The sequence below is a fragment of the Primulina eburnea genome, chromosome 6 (assembly GCF_022965805.1).
Source record: "Primulina eburnea isolate SZY01 chromosome 6, ASM2296580v1, whole genome shotgun sequence".
In the NCBI taxonomy this organism is placed as follows: Eukaryota; Viridiplantae; Streptophyta; class Magnoliopsida; order Lamiales; family Gesneriaceae; genus Primulina; species Primulina eburnea.
Window position 1 is genome coordinate 25,493,705 of NC_133106.1, and position 24,952 is coordinate 25,518,656.

General features: G+C 38.7%; 2 protein-coding genes across 2 annotated transcripts; one reads left to right on the plus strand and one right to left on the minus strand.

Moving 5' to 3' along the window:
* Positions 1-2,213: 2,213 nt before the first annotated feature.
* Positions 2,214-15,278, minus strand: LOC140833954 (vesicle-associated protein 4-1-like). The gene is made up of 7 exons (XM_073198497.1): positions 14,953-15,278; positions 14,714-14,784; positions 14,000-14,081; positions 13,732-13,850; positions 2,934-3,011; positions 2,720-2,842; positions 2,214-2,514 (listed from the first exon to the last, which is right to left on the minus strand). Exons 1-7 carry the CDS (start codon positions 15,200-15,202, stop codon positions 2,455-2,457), a joined length of 783 nt encoding a protein of 260 aa, XP_073054598.1. The 5' UTR covers positions 15,203-15,278; the 3' UTR covers positions 2,214-2,454.
* A 1,401-nt stretch (positions 15,279-16,679) lies between these two features.
* LOC140833955 (tRNA (guanine(37)-N(1))-methyltransferase 1-like) lies at positions 16,680-21,649 on the plus strand. The gene is given in 10 exon segments (XM_073198498.1): positions 16,680-17,558; positions 18,158-18,256; positions 18,617-18,736; positions 18,846-19,012; positions 19,105-19,175; positions 19,590-19,732; positions 20,091-20,105; positions 20,107-20,203; positions 21,151-21,263; positions 21,364-21,649. Coding segments are annotated over 10 exon segments (1,800 nt in total). The 5' UTR covers positions 16,680-16,727; the 3' UTR covers positions 21,508-21,649.
* The last annotated feature ends 3,303 nt before the right edge of the window (positions 21,650-24,952 follow it).

Below are 24,952 nucleotides of genomic sequence, written 5' to 3' on the forward strand. Positions count from 1 at the left end.
TTGGCGGTTCTGCCCTAGCTAGGCTGATCTGTCCTAGACTCAAACTCTGGCTCTGCTATAATTCAATAAATTAAACATATCAGTCTGATAATTGCAAATATCAATGCAATAAAATAAAGTATGTGATTTTGGGAAACTCAAGTCAAACCTAACTCGAGTTGTGCAATCCCGAATCAACATTTATTTATACCTTTGTCTTCCCGGTCTGACGAAGACGAAGTCTTGTATTCTGATCTGTCCATACCCAATCTGGCAATGACATTCGTATAGTTACAACATCAGTATATAACTCAATTCAAGACCTGTTCTGATCAATACTCAAATCGGTATATAATCCGATCCATGTCTGAACAAGGTACAATCTAACTCATATCAATAATATCACAATACAATCAAAATCATTACTGAATCTGATCAATCTCAATCCTGAATCTGATCAATCTCAATCAATACTGAATCTGATCAATATCAATCTACTGATGTTTCGACAGCATAACAATACAGTCTTGATACCCCGTCAATCTCAACATCACAGATATAATACCAGAACTCATAGTCAGTATCACTACAATTCATAATCTGAATAACAACACAACTCCGATATAGAATCTCAACTAAATCAACTCTGAAATTCATAACAATTTCATAAACAGTCTATTATTTAATCTGACTTCAGTTATACAATGTCTACTGTAGCAGAAACATCATATCTGATTCATATTCAATTCTGACAATATCATAAATTCAAATCTTGTCTAAACGTACTAAAACTTACGTCCAGTTGTAGCCCGCGTCGATAGGAACACAGTACTGAAGTCGGATTCAAAAACAGACGGATGGATTTTGCACAACCGCGGTCCTAAGCTTCACGGACTAATCTTCCCAAAGTTTCCTTCGTTTCTTCTTTTTCTTTCTGAATAAGGCTTGTCTCTTTTATATATATATATACACACACACGTTTCATGATACAAGGGCAAGTGGCATTGTGCATGTTCTGCACGTTGCGCGCATATGCGCGAACAATGTCGCGCATATGCGCCGGTAGCTCGCACCAGCATCTTGCCTGCTCGCGCATATGCGCCAAACATTCTGCCCATCCCGCGCATGTGCGCCATTTATATCGCGCATATGCGCCGATCATTCTGGACGGGTCGCGCATATGTGCCCCTTATCTCGCGCATGTGCGCCGATGCTTCTGTAATTTTCGCGCATGTGCGCCGATACATGTCGCGCATGTGCGCCAATCCTATTCTTCACACATAATGTGATTTCTTCTTTCGGCTCTCCCGATCTGATCCGTTTCGTTTATAATCATCTCGATTAATGAATAAATCATTTCAGATTAATCTCAGATTACCGTAATAAAATTTCGGACCTTACAGATATAGTAATTAACTTTGATCTTTAAGTGAATTTCCAAAAATAACCGACTCAATGAGTAAAAATATAAATCAAGAGGATGATTTAGTAACCATCTTTAATTTTTGTAAGAGAACTTTCAAAATAACCCCACCCAATAAATAAAAAAATTATATTAAATCCGTTCTAAAAAAAATTATATTAAATACGCAATTTAGTAAATATTATTTTCAGTTTGTTTTCATACGACTTTCCACAATTTCACCCATCACGTTGGCATATTTTAATATTCAATTTTGAAAAGTAACTCTCACCCATGTTTAACTGCGTGAGGTTGGTTTCTTGTTTCTTAAAAAAATTAATCAACAACTTTTAAATATAAATTGCTTTGTGATATTGTAATCTACTAAATGCATTGCGTGTTTATTATGGCTGATATTTTGATAGTTTTTGTAAAATTTTAGACATGTTTAAAAACACAAACTTTGAAGTTTTAGAGGAATTTAAATTAAAAATATTAAAGAGAAAAATACTTTTTAACTTGAGATTTAGGCTAAATCGTCAATTGAGATGGACAAAAATCAATTTGCTAAAAGAAATAACTGAAATTGGAACGAGTAATTTACCAGCACCAGCACCAAGGATATCTTCTGTTCATTTTTATAATAATTTTCTCTATCTAAAAATAAATAAATAAACACTGCGTTTCAAAAAATAAAAAATAAATAAATAAACACTTCTACCTTTAAAAATAATCATTACCTCACAAGATTAAAATATCATATAAATAGGATTTATACAATTTGATTCTATTTATACACTATAATTTTCAAGACATTTTTCAAGAATTCGTATTTTCAAAAGAAAATTCTTGACAAAAACATACCCCCGATTATAGCACCAAATGGGGATAGCCTTTAACAAAAACTTCACAATAATTTTGATGTCCCATCGCATTCTTCTCGTCAACATAAACACATTAACAACCTTACTTCGCCATCCTCAGGAAACGACTACAGATGGTTGAAAATCATGTGCAAGGAAATTAATTATACACATGCCATCGACACCTGACGACTGATGATGCATCATGCATCACATGGAATCCACCACCTCAACTTGCTGCCGGGCAAGATACTTTTCCCTCCTCTCTTTCTGAAGAACAATGACATAAAAGGCAGTAAACACGAAAAGAAAGCGATCAAAATCTGATTCGATAGAGACGGGTAATACACAAAAACCAAGTTTGAATCTAGTAATTCAGTCAAATGAAGAGCAACTTAACACATATCCATAAAGCATCACTTGTCTAAGTCTGCTTATGACTAAAACAGACGGGAATATATAAATGATGACTTACCCATTCATCTAAAACAAGGCCTTCACCATTGACTTGTGAACCTGCTTTAGCAGAAGGCTTCTTCTTGATCGCTTCTAGTGCAGCGTCAGCTTCAGCCAGCTGACACTTAAGCTTTTCAAGTGCCTAGGCACAAAGTTTCATGAGTTGCTTGAAATAGGGACTCGACAAAAATGTGTGATACACCAGGCAGATAGATTCAGAGATTAACTCTTACACGATTAGGGCTCTCCGGGTCCAAGAAGACCACACGCAATATACGTTCAACAGTCACTTGATCCCTTTGTTCATCAAACTGAACAAGAATTGAAATTACATATAAAAAAAAAAACTCAAGAAATGCAGCCCGACGTTTGCTACAGGCAGTCAGGCATATTGAATTTACTCTATAAAACCATTGTCTGCCATAAAACCAAGTTTAAGTGCAATGAGAAAATCAGATGCAGACATGCAGTAACCCATTTAATATGAGAGGAAGCTTCGTTGAATAGAAAAGGATATTACCATAGATGTACATACCAAATTCAGGTTTATCAGTCAAAAGACAAGAAGCAATACCATGTCAGGATAATCAATAAGAAGACGGATAAAGATCATTCGCCCCATGGAAAAATGTCATAGTTCAGCTTTTTATAAGCTACCCAACTACATTATCCTCCTTGAGATGAGCAAAATCAGTGTCAATGCTCGAAACAGATCTAATGCGTGCCAGACAATAGGTTGGAACATTATCTAGTTCTAATTCCTGCTTGCATAAGATTTTTATATCATAATGATGATGGCCGGGTAAATCGGGTGAGCTGTGTAGGCGATTTACCGGACCGGGTAGGTTCTTCTCGGGCACACCGGAGATCGGACAGATCGTACCCGGGCTGAAAAATCTGCACACTTTAAGAGCAAATAACGTTATTGGGGTGCTCGAAATGGAAGGTTTTCCGACGTGGCCACTCCGAAGCTCAAGTCAGTCAAGTGTTTATGCAAAGGAAAATGTAGTAGAGAGTATATGTTGAGCGTTCACAGAAAGATGTTAAGTAAATTGAATGTTTTATGCTCAAGTAAACCTGAGTATTTATGGAGGATAAATCAATGATGACCTTATTTTTAGTGTCCGACCACTACTCATGGCAGGATGTTTGCCCATACCCTGCACCCTGACACTGTTATAATTGACAACTCATATTGCTTCTGGCCTTGTCACATTACCAGACGTGTGCTGAATTACATGCTAATTATTTCGGAGTATGGTCTTCCATACCTATGGGCCCAAGATTGACGCCTGTTCCGAAGTGCTTGGGCAGTGATCTCAATGTGAGGACACAAACACAGTTCCTGATTCACTAAGACTTCTTATAATGCTCGGGCTAAGCTGATAGCTCGAGCTTATATGTTGTCAGCTTCCCTGGTTGTTGCGAACCCAGGCATGACTTATAAAAGAGCACTCATTTCACCCGGCATGGTTTTTACCATGGTTTCCCTTATCTTTTCGACCCATCATCGTCCCGAGTTTTCAGAATGACCCATAACCCAGGCGCTTCCCTAGGGTATCATAAGTCTCTCCTTAAATACTCGGGCTAGATCTCGCTCGCTGTCCCGAGTGGTTAAATTGGACTCGGGCGGGAAATGAGTTTATGGCTAGAGCTGATGTCAGCATGAAATTAGCCTTATCAATCGAAAAGACAAACACCACTTCGCATTCTAGACCTATATGTTCAATTTCCAAGCCCAATTTCCGATGTACATCTTGTCCATTCGTTTATTCCGAGTTCGTTTACTCCAAGATCTACGACTGAGATCACTTTCATTCGGATATAAATATCGACCGCTTCACCACATCTCACACTTTTGTATCTTTGGCTCTTGCTCTTGTATCTTTAAAACTTCTGTGTTCCCTGCTCCTCCTCTGTAAATTTACGTCCTCTTTTCCCACCAGCCTTCCATATCTATCATCTATTTGTGTAAGTTTTTTTTATCTTTTCATTATGTCAAACTCTACTTCTTCAACCTCTGGAGCAAACACGTGTGGCTCATCTTGGTTTGAATTTGCAGTGGTACGCTCCGATTCTATCCCAGCTTTTCCCCCTCGTCGCTCCTCTTCCACTTCCAAAAATTCATTCTCGTCTCTACCAAATCTAAAAAACCCAAAACTACCCACCAGTCTGCTGGGCCTTCCCGTGTCCTGGAGAGGGTAAGGGTAAAGCTCGAGCCTTTGCAAAAACTGATAAGGAGGTCCCGAGTGCTCCCTGGTTTCTACTATGGTGGGCACTCATCGCCCAGGGGCCGACGAGGACCTCAGAGTCCTCGGATCTATCCCCTCCCTCATTCCATTTTTATTCCTGGTACCTCAGACCGAGCTGACCAACCCACAGAGAGTTTTTAAACTTTTTCCCGGACTAGGTCTGCAGTGACCTTCGGTTCCCCATCCCCTCTTTTTGCATCGAGGTGACCCACTTTCTCGGGGTCCTTATAAACCAACTCCACCTCAACTCCCTCCGTATAATGGCCCCGGCCTATGTGTTTTTCGAAATGAACAACCTCCTGATCACCCTCTTCATCCTTCACTACTATTTCATTTGCCGGTTTAATGAGAGTGCTTTCTCTTAACTTACCGGATTAACAAAATTTTCCTTGATAATAATTCTTCTGCTCTGATGGGATGGAAAAGCTGGTTCTTCTTTGTTAGTCTTCCCTCCCCTCCCAAGTGTCCAATAGGTTTATTTCCAGCTTTCATATTCAGCCCGAACTCCTAGGGCGTATAAGTATGAAGAACCCTATACCTGGAGCCAAGAGCTCGTAAAAAGGCAAAAGTTCTCATCTTCACATCTGATTACAGAGGAGAATCTTGTGGCATCCGGGTTGGGAACCCGGCCCGAGGACCCTGTAGATAGGGTGATTGACGAATTCGACGCCTCAGTTGCTCAACCCGGTACATATTTCCTCCCTTCTTTTGTTTTGTCTTAACTTTTAATATTATGTCGTTAACACTTTTATTTTGCAGATAATCCCGAGATGTAGGAAGCCTTCACCAAGAGGCGGGTTGCTGAGTAATTGATGGATTAAAAGAAACGGGCTGCTCGGAAAACTGCCGCAAAGAATAAGGCTCTGGCGAAGAGGGCGGCCGATGAAGCCCGGGAAGCTACTGAGGCCCGGAAAACTGAGGAGACGCTGGCTGTAGAGGTTGATGCCATGGATTGGGTTGAGACTAAGGCTACCATGCCCTAGGCCAAGGAAAAAGAGCCCGGGTGCCCACTCTCCTGTGGGAACTCTGAAGACCACACCCCCTTATTTGTCAGAAGCAGAAGGCCGTGGTCGCTCCTGAGACGGCACTTCTGAGCGACACCGAGGGAGAGGCCCTGGGCTCTACCCGGGCAACTGATTTTACCCCTTATTCCTCCACACAAGCCCCCGCAGAGCAGTATCATTCCAGCTTTCAAGGAGCCCGGGGTAACATATTCTTGGATGGGGTTTCTTTGGCCGGGTTTAGACTTGTAAAAAGTCTGACCTCTCCTACTGAACAGGTTCTTCTCCGGGGCCTGGGCTCCAATCGCAAACTGTTCGAGGGCATTTCTCGATAAGCACCCCTACCTTGTGTTTTTTCATTTTCCTTGAGTAGTTTTAGCTATTTTTTCTTACCTTTTGACTTATCTTTTGTTTGTACATGGCCTTCGGATGCGGATAGCGGCATGTGAAGAGGATGCTTCCATGGCCGAACGAGAAGCGGGTCAGGCCCCGGGCTGCCAGTGAACTCCATGCCCAGGTCAAAGATGAACTGGATCACGCCCTGGTGGTACATAATGAGACCGTAATCGGGCTCACGACAATTTCTGAGGTGACCTATCAGCAGTTAGAAGAGTTCTAGGCGAGCATGAAGAAAGCCTAGTTAGAGGCTGCCACTGCTATTGCCAGAATAGACATATTGAGGGCCGAGCTCTTAACTTTGGAGGCACGAGTCCAATCCCTGGTTGAAGAGCTCGATAGTCACAAGGCCTAGGACAATGAAGCAGATTCGGCCCTGACTGCCCAACGGCAGTTTGAGGATGAATAGCGGACTTCCATCCTGCAGTCCCAAGAATTTAAAATGGCGGTTGAGGACAAGGCACACTACTTATTCAGGACCGGCTTTGATAATTGCCGGGAGTAGTTTGAAGAGGCCGGCTTCTCCCAGCGGATAAAGAAGGCTTTCCAGACTTTGACCGGGCTATCGATTCGCTTCCAAAACATGAGTAAGGGGCAATGCTGAAGGGTTTGAGAGCCCGAATAATATAGGATAAGCTTGTAAAAATTTTCCTCTCTTTTTGTATTTCAGCCCTTCGGGCCTTTTTTGTACATTTTCTCAACATTAATAAATTACTTTCTTTATTTATGTCTTTTGCCTTTCTCAATTTGAATCGATAAGTAGTTTGACCTATCATAAGCACCATCCCAAAAATTCTGGGTGCTGAGGAATAACGAGTCTTTTCTGAGGCCGAGCTGATATAACCGTGACAACTTTTAAAATTTGTAAAAATTTCCCAAGTGTTAGAAGATAGCTTAGGCTAGTTTAGCCCACTAACACTTAGTTGTTCAAGAGTAAAGTGTTGGGTCCTTGAAACTCTTGGGCTTATGTACGATTAGATACCGGGGAATTGCATCTCCCGAGCTTTGATAGGAAGCAGGGATCTCACGCCTCCCGGATCTATAATAAAATGTTGGGGCCTAAGATCTCCCAGGATTAAATAAGAGGAGGTGTTGGGGCTCGCATCTCCCGGGCTTTGATAGGACGTCGGGGCCTCATGCCTCCCGGGCCTATAATAAAATGTTGTTGCCTCATATCTCCAAGTCTTAATAAGATGAGGTGTCGCGGCCTCGCATCTCCCAAGCTTTGATAAGAAGCCTGCCTTCATGCCTTCTGGGTCTATAATAAAATGCAGGGGCCTCATATCTCCCGGGCTTAAATAAAAAGAGGTGATTGGGGCTAACATCTCCTGAGCTTTGATAGGAAGTCGAGACCTAATGCATCTCGGGCCTATGATAAAATTTCACATATATTGAGATGGAAAGATAACCTCATTAATTAACCAAACGATCAACACTACTCAGGAATAATACTTTTTTAAAATGAAAAGCGTTACAAGGTCACTGAGAGGCCAGTCCTGGCCATCTTCTAAATACAAAGCTCGTGAACTAACTTTCCGAATGACTCTCCTGCTGGATTGACTTTCTTCACAACAAGATCACCGATTTTAAATTTCGTGGTCGGACCTGCTTGTTGTAAGCTCGCATGACCCGACTAAGATAAGCATCCACATGGATGATAGACCTCTCTATTTTCTTCCATGAGTTCTAATTCTTGAGCCTGAGCTATATCATTCTCTTCCGGGTAGGCTTCGACCTATGATGAAGTTTGTTCTATCTCGGCAGGTAGCACAACCTCAGTACCATTTACTAAACTGAAAGGCGTTTCCCTAGTAGCAGTCCGGGGAGTGGTTCGATAAGCCCATAGAAAACTTGGTACTTTTTTCACCCAATCTTTCCTGAATCCTTACACTGTGGCTCTTAAGGCTTGAACTATAGTGTGGTTGGTGACCTCGGTCTGCTCATCAGCTTTTTGGTAGGCAACTGAAGTAAAAGACTGGACAATCTTCATTTCTTCACACCAGGATGTCACTTTTTTGTCTCTGAAACTGCCGGTCATTGTCAGATATCAACTTTCTTGGTGTTCCAAACCGGCATAGTATGTTGTTCTATAGGAATCTCAACACTTCTACCTCTCTGATTCTGGCCAAGGGCTCGACCTCGACCCACGCGGAGAAATAATCTACTGCGACCAACATGAATTGTGCCTGAGCTATCGGAAAAAGGGTCTTACAATATCCGGGCTCCATTGATCAAAATGGCAAGACGCTCGGACATGGTTCATGGTTGAGACTGGAATGTGATGAAAATTGCCATAACGTTGGCATCCTTCACAAGATCGGACTATTTGGATAGCGTCCGAGTTCATGGTAGGCCACCAGATTTCCACTAGCAATGCTTTTCAAGTTAGTGTTATAACTCCAATATAATCCACACAACACCCTTCATGAATTTCTTTAAGTACATACTTAGCCTCTTCCTCTGTTATGCACTTGAGCATCGGGCTTTGGTAGAATAGTCGATACAACACTCCACTAAATACTACGAAATGAGGAGCATGTCTTTTGATTTCCGAGCCACACTCGGCTTCGGGCTATGTAGTGGTCATGATATACTCGAGTAGGGGCGTTATCCATGTGTCACCTTGGGGAGACCACGGAACCGGCCTCTATCATATATACAAGTTTGGTATGATGAATAATACTCTTTTCTTTTTCCACGGCCGGAGAGGATGCCATTTTGGCCAGGGCAACGGCCTTCGTGTTCTCTCCCCGTGGAATCTACCATATACTCTAGTCAGTAAAGCTTTCCGGTAACTCCTCGATAACCCCCAGATACTTCATTAGTCTTTATTCTCTAACTTCATAAGAACCTTTCATATGTTGAGTAACCAATTGCAAATCTGAATAATAATGAACCGGGTGGCTCCGGCTTACCGAGCTTATCTCATTCCGATTAGAACAAATTCATACTCAGCTTCGTTGTTAGAAGCTTGACAATCCAATCCCACAACAACCTTAATCTATTCCCCACTGGGAGAGATTAGAACAACTTCCACCCTTCTTTCTTGCTAGCAGCGCCATCCACAAATACACTATATACTTCTTCATGCTCGAGCTGACTCATATCGCTCAGGAAGTTTAATAAGACTTGAGCTTTAATAGCAGCCCTCGGTCGGTACTCAATATCATACTCCCCGAGCTCTACCGACCACTTTACCAATCTCCCCAAGATATTTGGATTGGTCATGATTTTTCCGAGTGGATAGTTGGTGATGACAATGATAGGATGAGGCATAAAGTAGGGTCTCAATTTTCTCGCAATAATTACCAGGGCCAAGGCTACCTTCTTGAGCCCAATATATCTCAAATCGGGTCCTCTGAGGGCGTGGTTGACATAGTAAACAGACTTCTGATCAGTTCCTTCTTCTCGGATAAGTACCGAGTTGACGGCATGCTCACTGGTAGACAAATAAACTCACAACTTCTCTCCTGACCCAGGTTTCACTAGTATGGGCACCCCGGCTAATGACTTTTTAAATTCTGGAAAACTTGCTCATACTTATCATCCCATCCAAATTATCGGGCCTTCCTCAGTATTTGAAAGAAGAGATAACTGCGATGTGCTGATCTAAAATGAATCGGGACAGAGCAGCAATCCTTCCCATTAGCTTCTGTATTTCTTTGACAGATCTAGAGGAAGTCATTTCCAAAATATCTTTTACCTTCTCTGGATTGACCTCAATTCCCCTCTCTATCACTATGAACCCGAGAAATTTGCCACTCTTGATGCTGAACGTACACTTGACTGGGTTTAATTTCACTTCATACCTTCTAAGAGTTGAGAAGGTCTCCTCAAGATCTGGGATGGAACAAGATTTTCCTTGGATTTAACAAGGATATCATCAACATACATCTCGATATTCCTTCCGGCCTACTTCTCAAAGATCTTATCCATCAACTGCTAATAAGTGGCACCTGTATTCTTTAAACCAAATGGCATAACTGTATAACATAGTGTATTGTCCGAGGTTATAAAACCGACCTTATCATGATCGTCTTCGGCGAAGGGGATCTGGTGATATCCCTGATAGGCATCCATGAAACACAATAACTCATACCCCGAGGTGGAGTCCACCAATTGATCGATCCGGGGAAAGGATAAGCAATCTTTAGGGCAAGCTTTATTCAAATTACTGAAGTCTACGTACATTCTCCATTTACTGGTGGCTTTACTAGGACCACATTTGACAGCCACGTAGGGAATTGAATTTCTCTGACAATCATTGTCAGGTCCAAAATGCAATAACGTTATCCAACTGCATGCAAATCTAGGAAAAATGAAAATTGCTTAATTAAATTGTTTTAATTGCGTGAATTAAATGTGGTAGACATGTTTACATGTTTAAGATATGGTTTTCTACTAGAATACTTAAAACTATGTTTTAAAGGTTATTCGAGACACGATAGAGGAATAGAAACCGGGGACCGTAAAAGAAAAATATTTTTATTAAATGATTATTTTAAATTATTTAACATGTGGTATAAGGTGTTATTTTCAAAAATGACAACTTTTGAGGTGTTTTTACGTGTCGAGTCATATCTTAAACCGGTAATCGTTTTTTGACGAAAATAAGGACTTTTCGGGAACTCGACTAATATTTTCAAAAACTTTCCTAAACGAAATATTTTTCCTACTATGTAATGGGCCTATTATATTAAGTTATTGGGCCTGACTTACCACACATTATTTATATCAAATTTGAAGCTTTCAAACCTTAGAATTTCTTCTAAAACACACGTTTCACCTCCTAGAACACTAGGACTCCTCCATAAGCAGCTTACATGATCAGACACCACACTTTCAAGGCAAATCACGTGAGTTTTGAAGAAAACGCAGCAAGTTCTAGTCCCCAGCCGCCAATGTTCCTCGCATTTCAAATTGTTTTCGTGATATACAAAGACACGCCTTAATCTTCCTTTGCTCATTGTTCATACTATATTATATACGTTAATACATGTTTGCATGAAAAATATGATGCACTTTCTATTATTTTCGTTTTCATGGCATATGCATAGGAAATCATTGCTTTTCTTGCCACGACGGCTTTTGAGAAACTCCAACAAGCCCTCACCACGATCTCGGTTATCGCCCTCCCAGATTTCTCCATGCCGTTTATAGTTGAGCGTGATGCTTCAGATTTGGGTAATGGTGCAGTATTACAATAAAGGGTACGCCTAATTGCCTTTTACAGTCATTCATTCGCTTAATACAACAAATATTACCTGCCTATGAGAAAGAACTCATGGGCTTAACCAGGGAGATATGCCATTGGCGCTCATATTTCTGGGGCCAACCTTTTGTGGTTCGCACCGACCACTACAGTCTCAAGTATCTTCTGGAATAACGAATTACAATTTCATCTCAATAACATTGGATATGCATCTTATTGGAGTTCAATTTCACAATAGAATACAAGTATGGGAGATCTAATATCGTGGCAGATGCCTTGTCCCGGCAGGATTCTTCTACGGCGTGCGTCGCCGCTGTGTCAGTCCCATCTTGGGATTTTTTGGATGATATTAAGGCTGAACACTCACACTCAGATGAGATCCAGCAGCTCATCCAAGACAATACAGGGGCTGCTCACCGTGGCAATTGGTCTTATATAAAGACTTTTGCTTTATAAAACTAGGATTTTTCTGCACAAACGTTGTCGTTTATACCTTGGGTTATTATGTCTTTCCATAATTCGTGCCATTAAGGGTATCAAAGGATATTACAGAGGGTGACTCACGACTTCTATTGGGCAAGAATGTGACAACATGGGAATGACTTCGTCGCCACTTAGATTGTTTGCCAACAAAATAAAATGGAACAACTTCAAATCGGCCGGGCTCCTGTTACCACTGCATCTCCCTCACCAAATCTAGGCGGATATTCGATGGACTTTGTTGAAGGTCTACCTTCTTCGCATGGAAAAATGTGATCTTCGTCTTTGTGGACCGTTTCTCCAAGTACGCACATTTTATTGGTGATGTTACGACCACAACAACGGCCAGGCCTATCAAGAGAGTCAGAGAATTCATGTTTACAAGAGGCATACCCACGGCCGTTTCAAGCTCATGGATTAGGATTCTTTTTCCTTATCGTTTTACTTTGAATTTGGATAGGATTTAGTTCGTTACTTTTTTCCACTTTGATATTTATCATCTTTAGGGTATGGTGATCTAAGACTATTTTGTATTTATATCCATCTTGCATTGAGTGAAAGATAATCAAAATTTCCCAAACAAAAGTGTCACGAGATCGCGAGGTTCTCTCAAGTCATCACAATTCATACAATTGGTCGACAAGGAAGAAAGTCTAATAAACCGAAGTGGAATATGGATTCATCGGATTTCACTGTCAAGAGACATGTTACACGATCCTTTGCTCGAGAACTTAATAGAGACATAGTTCTAAAGATTCTATTCCCAATAAAGAAAGCACACAGAGAGACGAAACAAGTAATGGAAGAAGAGAAGAATTGAACCAAAGGACATTTTACTTTCCATAAACTATGGACCTGATCAAAAAAATTCAAAATCTTTTAATGAACTAAATATTGAAAAATCAGTACTGCATTCAAAAGATTAAAGGTACATAGCTACATGACAGAGATTAAAGGTACATAGCTACATGACAGAATCAACTAAGAGAAACAGAGAGAATAATCACCATGTGTATGATGCATTATACTAGAAATCGCCGTTGTAGAGGGTGGTAGCGAGAAAGGGCAACTAGATTATAAGAAAATATATGTGAGCAAAAGAAGGCATTTTGTCATGCCATTTAGAACAAACAGAATGATTGTTAAGAAAATCTGCAAAAAATATCTCATTATCTTCATCTTGAGTCCATGGAAGATGAGTTGGTTGAAAATGTTATGAAACATTGGGCATAAAAAAACTCAACTCATAACTATGCTATACAGCCTACTTTGGCCTCTGTTAAAGACCAAAGTAACTATCGGCATGGTACCATGGAGCTAAACTGCATAGGGAATTCGTTTGATTCGTAAACAAGTCTATCAATAATTTATATCTCAACCAAAATGTAACTTTACGTGCATTCAGTTTTTGAGCATGAAGCAAGTACTTGAAGGCAGTCCAATGATTAATTCAAATGAAGGTGACAAAACTCATTAATCGTAGAGGAGCTACTCTATGGAGCCAAACAATTCATTTTCTATAATTATGCAAATTGTTCATTATGTGATGGAACCACAACTGAGCTCTTAAATACACGTCTCGGATTCTATGCAGATGTAATCAATTGAAAGACAGATTTTTGCAGCAACTCACATTTATTACTTTCCGGATTGTAAGTGAACAATAAAATCAGAGGGGAAAAGCACTCACTAACTCAGGGATGTAATCTGAACCTTGTTTCACCTTGAGACTCATAATCTTAAACTTAACCTTGCTCTTCTGATTTATAGATTTTTCATTGTTCTCAGGATGCTCCACAAACTTGAACACTGTAAAACAAATGATATGCTAATATTTAATTTACCAGTACATACAAATATTGCATATGCATAAAATTTGAATATAAAATATTTTGGACTATGCATGCCCACTTTCATTGAGACTGAATGCTTGAACAAGAAGTTAAAAAATTAAATACCAGTAGCGGTGAGGCTTTCTCCAGGTGCAAGGACACCACCAGGGGGTGTCATGTAACAACTTTTTGGTGAAGTGGTTTGAAACTATACATGGAAGAGAGAGTCAGCAGTTTTCTCCGGGAGAGTCATGGAATCAAGGGGTTGCATACATGAAATCACTGGTTAATAAATTGCAAACGCGTAAAATGAAACTTTCACGTGTCAAATTCACATATAGTGATGGCATCCGAGCATCAAACAAATTTAAAATCCATGTTCCAATTTCCGTATACTTATTTAGTACTAGTAATCTCTATATGCAAATCAAATAAACACGACATAATACAAGAACCGAGGATAAAAAACGCTGATGTAAACTTCAGAAGAACCAAAATTTATTATGCCACTGTAAACACAAATGTGGCTTACACCATCTGTTTCAAATGGTATTCATAATCTTGTTTCACATAACATATTATAGAGTCCTAATCACATATATAGATATGACATATCCTTTATGTGTCATTCCTTATATAAGTTAGACAGAACATAGAATCTAATAATGTAACACAAAATCTGGATGAAATAAACAAACATTTGCCCTATCTGCGTATATAAAGTTGAAGCAAACATTATGCTCACAGGCGATACCAACGGGAAACACTAATACTTAAGACATCCGAATTAATTATGAGATCAACAAAATCATAAAAAAAAAAAAAAAAACCCCAAAAAACCTTAAATGCAACATGAGACTTGCTGGAATTCTTAATCCTTACAGCACTCCTCGCCTGCTTTCCTGGTTCATCTTCGATGCACACACACGAACACACACAACAAACAATTAATCAGTATCATACACAAAAAATCACTGCACAGCACATATTTCACATTCATTCAACCAGTACTCCAATTTCATCTCATTTCATATTATTTAACAGACTATTTAGAAACACGCGAGTCAAAGGTGGCTCACAAGGGAAGTAGAGGTTGTTCGAAGGTTCGAGGCGGAGTCTACGGCGTGCAGGGACGAGCAATCTAGCAACGTAGGAAACCGTGGAGGAGGAGCGAGTTTTGGACGCTGCAGCGCCATTCTGAGAACTGTGACTCTGCGGTTGATTGTGAAGATGCTGAGTGGAGGAAGAGGAAGAAGACGCAGTTGCCGACTGCCAGAACGGGCAAAGCCGCCACGCACGGTGGTTTCGGCGAGTATCGGCAATTGCCATGTCCACCACGTAATTTTTTGTACGGATTTTCTATTGCGTTGACAAATAAGGTAATTGATTTGATAGGATGTCTAAAAAGTTAGCGAATTATGGTTGACCTTTAAATGTGAAATGATTAGTTTTAGGGAAGAATTGCAGTCGGTTATAATTTCTTTTATATAAATATGTAAAATAGTTGGTAAAAATATTAAAATATAAATACAATTAATTTTGAAGAATATATATTTGAATTTATGAAGAATATTTAAACAAGTTGGGGTTAAATGTAATTAATTTTGAAACAATGAGTAGATTTTTTTGTAAGACGGTCTCACGAATTTTTATTTTTGAGACGGGTCAATCCTACCGATATTCACAATAAAAAGGAATATTCTTAGCATAAAAAATAATATTTTTTCATTGATAACCCAAATAAGAGATCTGTCTCACAAAATACGATCCATGAGACTATCTCATACAAATTTTTGTCTGAAATAATAGCAAGCATGTTACATATTAAAAAATAAAACAACAAGAATTAGATAAAATAATTAGTGTAATATCATAGAGTCAATATCATTTAATTTTAAAAATTTATGAGTAAATGTAATTATTATGAGGAATATGAGATTATGAGTAAGTGTAATTATTATGAGAATAATGATACCAAGTAATGCACTTATTAGAAAAACTCTCGAAATAGAAGATTTGAACTATCCTACGATTTAAAATATTTAAACTACATTGTAACATCATTTACAAAGTTCTTTAAGATATCAAATGTTCAATCCTACAAAACCAGTGTTATAAAAAGCTTGATTAAATTATAAATAACAATTAAGTTTAAAGCTTTTCTGAAACGCTAGGTCAAAAAGCGATCAAAACGTAAGTTGATCAGATCAAGTGTCACTAAACACGCTTAAGTGAGATTTTTTCAAAAAACGAATCGATGAATGAGAAGAAGAAAGAACACAAATTAGTGATTTTTATTAGTAAGTAATTATAACAATGTACAATTATGCGTAGTAGAGATTAAGTGTGATTTTTTAAAAACCATATAGATTAACATGAAGAAGAGAAATAAGAATAAGAAATTTTACTAACAAATAATGCTAATAATACGCAATCTTGGATAATTAAGTTTAATGATAATAAATATATGACAGATATTAACACTTTATAACATAAAAAGATGTTACTGCTAATATTTTAAAATGGTCTAATTAAATTGAATTTGAATTTTATGATCAGAGAAATAAAGTGGATTATAGAATATATTAAATTAAATTTTGAAAAACAAAAGAATGCATGACATTTAAATTTATTATTTTTATATATTTTTACTCTATTATATAATTAAAATTAAAAATATTTTTTTACAGTTTAACTCGTATTAGTCCCGTTTAAGTCTTAAAATACACTTGAAGTTTTGAAACTTATATTATGCAATAAAATATGGTATATAATGACATGTAATTAAATAAAAAGGAAAAATAAATAACTGGACTAAAAATATGGCAGTTTGAGCTCATGGTGGTGGAGGAAAATGACAACCAAATTTAATCTGTTGCGGCCGCGCAACCACACTCTCCACTTCTTCACTTTGCATTCACCGCCGCGCCCCGCCGGTAAATCCCTCCGTTACGCTTTCCAATCCTCCGATGCTACCTCGGCTTTATCCTCCTCAACTCTTCCCTATGGTCCTTCCCTCCATAAAGGACTCCCCCCATTTCCCCTTGAATCAATAAAATGCATCTCCAACGACTGTGAAACTACCGATAACAGTTACACATCACTGGACGAACGGTCTTTCACTCGAATATTCGATGTTTCGGCCCTCAGAGTACCCGCAGACCTTTGCTATGACCTTGAAAACCGATTCCGAGGCCATCTCCTCAATTGGCCTCGAATTAAGAACATCGCCAGAGTACCTGGAGATGAAATAGATGACGAGCTGAAGAGAATTTTACCCAATTCAGTTGACGGAGAGGAGAAAAACCTAGCTGCATTGAATAGGAGGGTTTATGGGAAAGCCGAGGGAGACGGGGAGCCGTTGAACTCGGTGCTGTACCGTGACAAGCTTGCTAGAACTTTTAATTCACGAGGTTATGTTCATTTCAGGAATTTAGCTAAGATATCGAGGCCAAAGAAGAAGAAAAAGAGGGATGATGGGAAGAAGCGAGTTGTGAAAGGGGTTGGGAAAAACGATATGATATTTATTGAGGTAATCGAAGAAGGTGACGAAAACGGAGAAGACATAAGTAGATTGTTAGGTGACAATATTAAGCGGGCAAAATGGAGAGGTTCGACGAGGCTGCTACTTTTGGATGAGCAGTATGCTCTTAAAGGGATTGAGGAATTGCCCAAGTCTATCAAGGTTTTTGTTCTCGAACATTTTGGTACTCGCTGAACTAGAAATTTGTGTGGAAAGTGGGTATCATGTGTGCCTGTTTTGATAGTTGCTGATTGTGCTTATTGGTGTAACACAAATAAGTGCGATATTTTTCGCATTTTATATTATATATTACAGTTAATCAGCGTAGGGATTTAAGAGTGGGTTGGGTTATACCTTGTTTTGGGGAACCTGATAAATGTGCTCCCATTTGACGTAACTTCGGATTGCTGAAAAATGCGTGGGATACCAGGCTATTGCCCTTTGGTGATACTGCTTTTCTAATGAAATCATGATGGCGCATCATTTTGCGACTTATTACAATTCATATGAATGTGTTCTTATTATTTTCAGATGCATAATGTAGACAAACTATTGTTATAATGTGGAATTTCAACTTGCTGTGTGATACATTTTGTTAGTCATCCATCTTATGAACTTGGTGTGATGTTCTAGAGTTTCTCTGAGAAATTAGAGTTAATGTCAACCTATGGTTGTACTTTTTCTGGCATACATGTTCTGCTACCGTCACATAACAACTATCTATGAAAGCTCGTAGCTGATATTTAAATTTTGTTGTTCAGGCAGTGTTGAAAGAACATGATGTGGATGGCACAACCCCAGCTTTTGAACTAGTGAAGTGCAAGTTGACCTTGTTTTATGATTACTGGCAGATGAATGAGGTATTTAGTTTAAGTATAGATGATAGTAGATATTATCTTACTTCCCATTTCATGCTCTATTCTCATCCAAAGAGTAAATCAGTATTCTGGTAAGTGATGTCACCGTACTGAAGTCACATTGCCATGTAATTAGAAAATTTTCTTGAGCTGAGATTTTTCTGTTCACTTAGCTGAAGAAATAGCTCTTTGATGTATCTCTCGAATATTCTGTTTTCTTTCCTCAAATTGTCTCCCCTTACTCTTACCTACATACCCCTACCAAACGCGCACGCACACACACGCTCTATAGTTTATCTTGCATGTGCATGATATGGGCACCAAATGCATGTGCATGATATGGGCACCAAATATTGTTTGCAGATCTTGGAGGTTGTGCTTCCAAAAGGTATGATAATTCCTTCTTCTTTTGAAATAGTTGGGCATATTGCACACCTGAATCTGAGAGATGAGCATCTTCCATATAAAAAAGTTATTGCAAAGGTATTTTCCATGTTCATTTGAGAAAACATCTTTGTTCAATGTGGAGTTCGCAGTATCCTAAGCTTTATGCAACATTTTTTTTTCCTCTGACCTATCTTATTTATGCCAGGTAATTTTGGATAGGAACAAGCCAAAGATCCAAACAATAGTGAACAAAATCGATGTCATTCAGAATGAATACAGGAGTATGGAGCTTGAAGTTTTGGCCGGAAATCATTCCCTTGCGACAATAGTGGTGGAGAATGGGTTGCGATTTCATGTTGATTTAGCAACAGTGTAAGTGTGGAGTCTTTAGACAGGACCAACAGTACAAGTGTGGCTGAAACAGAAAGGATTGGTGAATCTAATGTCATTGTTTTTGTCTGTAGATATTGGAATTCAAGGCTGGCAACTGAAAGGCAGAGACTTATAAGTTGCTTCACACGCAATGATGTTGTTTGTACGTCAATCTCATCATATTTTTTCCGTAAATTTTTATATTGGTCTTTGAATCATTTAAAGGTTTAGCATTAATACTTGTTTCATGGAGTAACTCATAATTTTTTGCCATAAATTTTGATTTCTGGTTTATTGATCACATAATTTACGTGGATAATAAATTTCGCGGCTTAAGAAAGTTGCACATTTAATCCATGGGTAGCATCATACCTAGGCTTATCTTATTTTAAAATGTTTTGTAATTGCCCTCCAACTTTGAAAATTTGATGGTTAAAAGGACCAAACAGTATTTTTTGAATCAAGAAGGCATGGATTTTTTTGGTAATTCGCATTGTTATTCGATACTGTTTTTTTATTACCTTCTCTGTTATATATATACCACTTTGATACTTACTGTTTTGATTTGTCTGTACAGGTGATGTTTTTGCTGGAGTTGGCCCCATTGCAATATGTGCCGCTAAAATAGTAAAGTGTGTGTATGCTAATGATTTGAATCCTTCTGCTGTGGACTATCTTGAAAGGAACTGTGTCCTCAATAAAATTGAGAGAAAGATGGAGGCATGGACATACCCTTATGCATGACTTGTACATTTTTATTGCTATAGTTATAAAATAAATGTCAATAACAGATCATATTTGAACAAAGCTCAAAATGCGACCATATAAAACTTTCCCTGTATATATACATGCATATCCCACATGCATTGATACATCCATTATGTATAGGGCTTTCTCTAAATTCCTTGTATATAGCTTGTCGCTGTGAGGTGTTGCTTGTCGAACTGTCCTACCATTTTGTCTAGTTTTTAATGATAATTCTTATGGGTTTTTAAGAGCTGTTATATGCCACTTTATAATAGTCTAACCCTGCCAGAATTCCAGCACATTGACTTATATTCCATCTTATTATGTCTAGGTATTTAATATGGACGGGGAGAAGATTTATTGAAACAGTTTTTAGCTGCCAGAGAACTCATTCAATTACTCAAGTTGTCATGAATTTACCAAATGATGCTACTGAATTTCTTGGTATGCTTTTGTGTAACATTACTTCGCTTTTCCAATCCAATATTTTAAACATGTGACTCATTGTATTATCTTTGCATTATTATTCTGAAGTAAATATTGCGGCTGTGCATTTTTTGACACTATCCACATTAGCTGGAGCTAATTTGTAACCTGATGTGGTTTCTATAACTTAAAAGCATGCGGCTCTTTCCATTGCTGGAAAAACTGCTGAAGGATGATGCATGACAATATCTTCTAATCTCACCTTATCAATTATCAGAACAATTTGTCGTGCATATGTGTTTGTGATGTTATGGAATTTCATTCCTTCTGAATAATATCTTAACAGAAAAAGAAAAAGATCTACTTTGAGAAGAGAAAGTTGTTTGGGCAACTAACTTTGGAAATGGACAATTTCATGTGCTTTCTCTCCATTCATTCTTATTGTTGGATCGAACATCCTCCTCGTATACCTTCTTTGCTATTGGAAATACATTAGATGGTTCCTTTATTCTTCAGAAACTTGTTTGGTCCACACTTTGAATTTTTCAGTGTTAATTCAAACTGCCAAAGGAGTACAGCAGTTATGTTTGTACCTTTTTAAATATTTAGATTGTATTGATTTCTTATAGGAGTTCTAAAGTTGATCTAATCTCCACTATCGAAGGATTTGCACTCTAGTTTTTTCTACATGGGGTTCCATAGAAATGAATGTATGTGTAGCAAGGTTGCCAATACACTTTGTGCTTTGTTTTGAATATTTTGGTTTTGCCTTCTTTTCTTGATCACTAATTTCTTCAAAGCCTTTTCGATTTCATATATACACAATTGTTTTGTTTTTCCTCTTTTCTCTTGATCACGAATTTCTTCAGTGCATTTGTACAATTCACATCTCTCTCTCACATAATCACATCTCTCTCTCACATAATCACATCTTTCCTGCTTTAAACACTTTTAGCTGATTGCAGATGCTTTTAAGGGAATATTTAAAGAGAATAATAGGGACAGAGAGTTTTTCCTGCCCAGAATTCATGTTTATGGTTTCTCAAAAGCTCAGGATCCAGAGTTTGACTTTCACGAGGTATGGATTATCTTTTTGTACAGTCATATTGATCCGGATGGACTAGTTAGCCTTCAACTTCGTTATTATTGTAAAATTTCCCCCTTTTTCTGCAATCCAGCGAATTAGAATTGCACTGTCAGAAGTGGCTTTTGAAGTGGAGATGCGTAGAGTTCGTCTAGTGGCCCCTGGGAAATGGATGTTATATGCATCTTTCATACTACCTGAAAGAGTTGCCTATGCAAAAGCTGGTTCAGTCTTGTAACTAAGATTTCTTCCATGTGTCCATAAAATTCCATGCATAAAAGTTACGCCTACATGGTTCTACACCTGTAACTTAGAAACCATTGGCATATAAAAACATACAGAATTTGGAGAAATATGAAACGAGGGAAACATTTAGTAAAGTGTTTTTGACAACTGTTATTGAACTATTCCTTCAATTTATTTATCCATACCGCAGGAGAATAGGGCCTCCATTTGTACGAAAGTTCTATTAGAAAAGAAATCAAACGGAATTTGGAACCAAAACTCCATTGAATCTGTACAACTATATTACAGAGAGAATGAATTGAATTTGAGAGAAATAGTAACTGCCACCATACAATGTATTTATACTAAAACAGAAAGTAAGAAGCGTGTTTCTTAACTTTAACGTCTAATATTCCCCCTCAAGATGGAGAGTGGATGTTCTCAATTCCCATATTGGCCAATAGTGCTCGAAATCTAGCTGGAAGGAGGGCTTTAGTAAACAAATCTCCAAGTTGCAGTTGCGAGGCAAAACGTAGAACTTTGATGATGCCCGATTGAATCCTCTCGCGCACAATATGACAGTTAATTTCGATATGCTTTGTGCGCTCATGGAAAACAGGGTTGGATGCTATATGAAGAGCGGCTTGATCGTCACAAAGCAATGTCATAGGTATGTCCACAATAGTGCCCAGATCTTTGAGCAATGAAATCATCCATACAGCCTCACAAGTGGCATTTGCTTCAGCGGACGATTTTGATATGGTTTGCTGCTTCTTTGATTTCCATGAAACCAAGGAGCTGCCGAGCATCACACAAAATCCAGAAACTGATCGACGTGAATCTGGACAAGCAGCCCAATCCGAATCCGAAAATACATGCAATCTAACTTCGGACTTGGAGCTGTAAAACAAGCCTTGTCCTGTTGTTCCCTTGAAATATCTCAAAACAGAATATACGGATTGTAGATGAGCAGATCTTGGGGAAGAAACAAAATGGCTTAACTTTTTTACCGAATAGGCCAGATCCGGACGCGTGATGGTGAGATAAAGTAGCTTTCCCACTAGTTTACGATACACAAAAGAATCTATTAACTACTCACCATCATCTTGACAAAGTTTTGAATTAGCATCCATGAGAGTTGTTTGTGGTTTACTCCCAAGAAGACCAGCTTCAGTGAGCAATTGAAGGGCATAATGGCGTTAACGTATATAAATCCCTCGTGAAGATCTGGCTACCTCAATGCCCAAGAAGTACTTCAAGTCACCCAAGTCTTTTAGCTTGAATCGCATGTTTAGAAATGTTTTCAAACTCTCAGCTTCAGTTGTGTCATTTGTGGGAATTACTATATCATCCACATAGACTAATAGTGCCAAAAATACATTACCATGTGTGCGAACAAATAAAGAATTGTCCGCATGGGATTGAACGAAACCAATCATGAGTAGGGTTGAAGAAAACTTAGCAAACCATTGTCGAGAGTCTTGTTTGAGTCCGTGTAGAGATTTTTGTAGCTTACAAACATCATTAAGTGGCAAAGGTTCCCCATTTCGTTCATACCCGGGAGGAAGTGACATATAGATTTCTTCGAACAAGTCACCGTGTAAAAATGCATTGTTTACATCAAGTTGCATCAAGGACCATCCTCGAACAACAGCTAACACTAGCAAAGTTCGAACAGTGACTATCTTTGCAACCGGTGAAAAAGTTTCATAGTAATTCACAACTTCTTGTTGAGTATACCTTTTTGCTACTAACCACGCTTTTATCGTTTTAGGGTTCCATCCGCCCGAAACTTGGCTTTGTAAACCCACTTACATCCCACTGCACGTTTCCTGGATGGCAAAGAAACAATGGACCAAGTGTCATTTTTATCTAAGGCACGCAACTCATCAGTCATGGCTTGGCGCCATTCTGGATGTTGAACAGCTTGAGAGAAGGTGTGAGGCTCATGAATAGAGAAAATATTGTGATGTTCTGCTTTAACTTGTTGACATGTCAAACATTCGGACACAAAATGCAGAGTGTCTCGTTTCATGTCCGGCCACCAATATAACAATTGAAGATCTTTGTACATCTTCGTGCTTTCAGGATGAATGGAATATAGTGTGTCATGAGCTTCATTCATGATGAGCTCCCTCAAAGAGTCGTCACTAGGAAACCTGTAAACGATCTCGATAATGAACTACACCATCCACTTCAGAATACAGCTTCCGGCCCTTGGCTTCATCTCTCACTCTCTACTTTTGCAATTGCTTATCAGTAGATTGTCCCTCACGGATTCTATCTCTCAAAGTCGACTATACTGACAAGGTGGCAAGATTAGGGGCCTCGCCCCTATCATATACTGTAAGCTCAAACCGCTGTATCTCGGACTGCAGTGGTCTTTGAAGTGATAATTGAGTAATAACTGCTGCCTTTCAACTCAATGTGTCCGCTACTACATTAGCTTTTTCCATATGGTAACTAATGTCACTTATCTTTTACCAACTCTTGTCATCTTCGCTGTCTCATATTCAACTCTTTTTGGGTGAAGAAGTATTTCAAACTTTTATGGTCGGTGTAAATCATGCACTTCTCTCCATATAAGTAATATCTCCAAATTTTCAAGGCAAAAACTACCGCTGCAAGCTCTAGATCATGAGTGGGGTAGCTTTTCTCGTGAACTTTCAACTGTCTCGACGCATACACTATAACTTGGTCATTTTGCATCATAAATGCACCCAAACCAAGTTTCGAAACGTCGGTATACAGAACATAATCTCCTTGTCCCGATGGCATTGATAACACTGGCTCTGAAATCAAAGCTTGCTTCAACTTGTCAAAACTGTCTTGGCACTCGGATCCCCATACAAATTTTGCATTCTTCTTTGTCAAGGCAGTCATGGATACCGCAATAGATAAGAATCCCTGAATAAACTTTCGATAATAGCCAGCTAGTCTCAAGAAACTACGAATCTCAGTTACGCTCTTTGGTACTGGTCACTCTCACACTGCCCCTATTTTACTCGGATCAACCTCGACTCCATACAAATGATGTGGCCTAAAAATGCCATTCTATCAAGCCAAAACTCACATTTGCTGAACTTTGCAAATAACTTCCTATCTTGCAGTACTTGCAGTGCTGTCCTCAAATACCGACTATGCTCCTCTTTATTATTCGAATAGATCAAAATATCATCAATGAAGACTATGACGAATTGATCCAGATACGGCTGAAATACACGATTCATGAGATCCATGAAGATCGCTGGCGCATTGGTCAACCCAATTGACATGAATAAAAACTCGTAGTGTCCATATCTAGTCCTAAACGTTGTCTTATGAATATCAGACTCTTTTACTTTCAACTGATGGTAACCAGAACGAAGATCAATCTTCGAGAATATCGATGATCATTGCAATTGATCAAATAAGTCTTCAATTCTTGGTAGGATGATACTTATTCTTGATAGTGACTC

Excerpts from the sequence above, each read along its gene's own strand:
- LOC140833954 (XM_073198497.1), bottom strand. The coding sequence starts at position 15,202 with ATGGCAATTGCCGATACTCGCCGAAACCACCGTGCGTGGCGGCTTTGC. Across the intron at positions 14,785-14,952 it reads GAACAACCTCTACTTCCCTT|ATGAACCAGGAAAGCAGGCG; the intron begins GTGAGCCACCTT and ends TGTGCATCGAAG. Across the intron at positions 14,082-14,713 it reads AGTCTCATGTTGCATTTAAG|TTTCAAACCACTTCACCAAA; the intron begins GTTTTTTGGGGT and ends TTCCATGTATAG.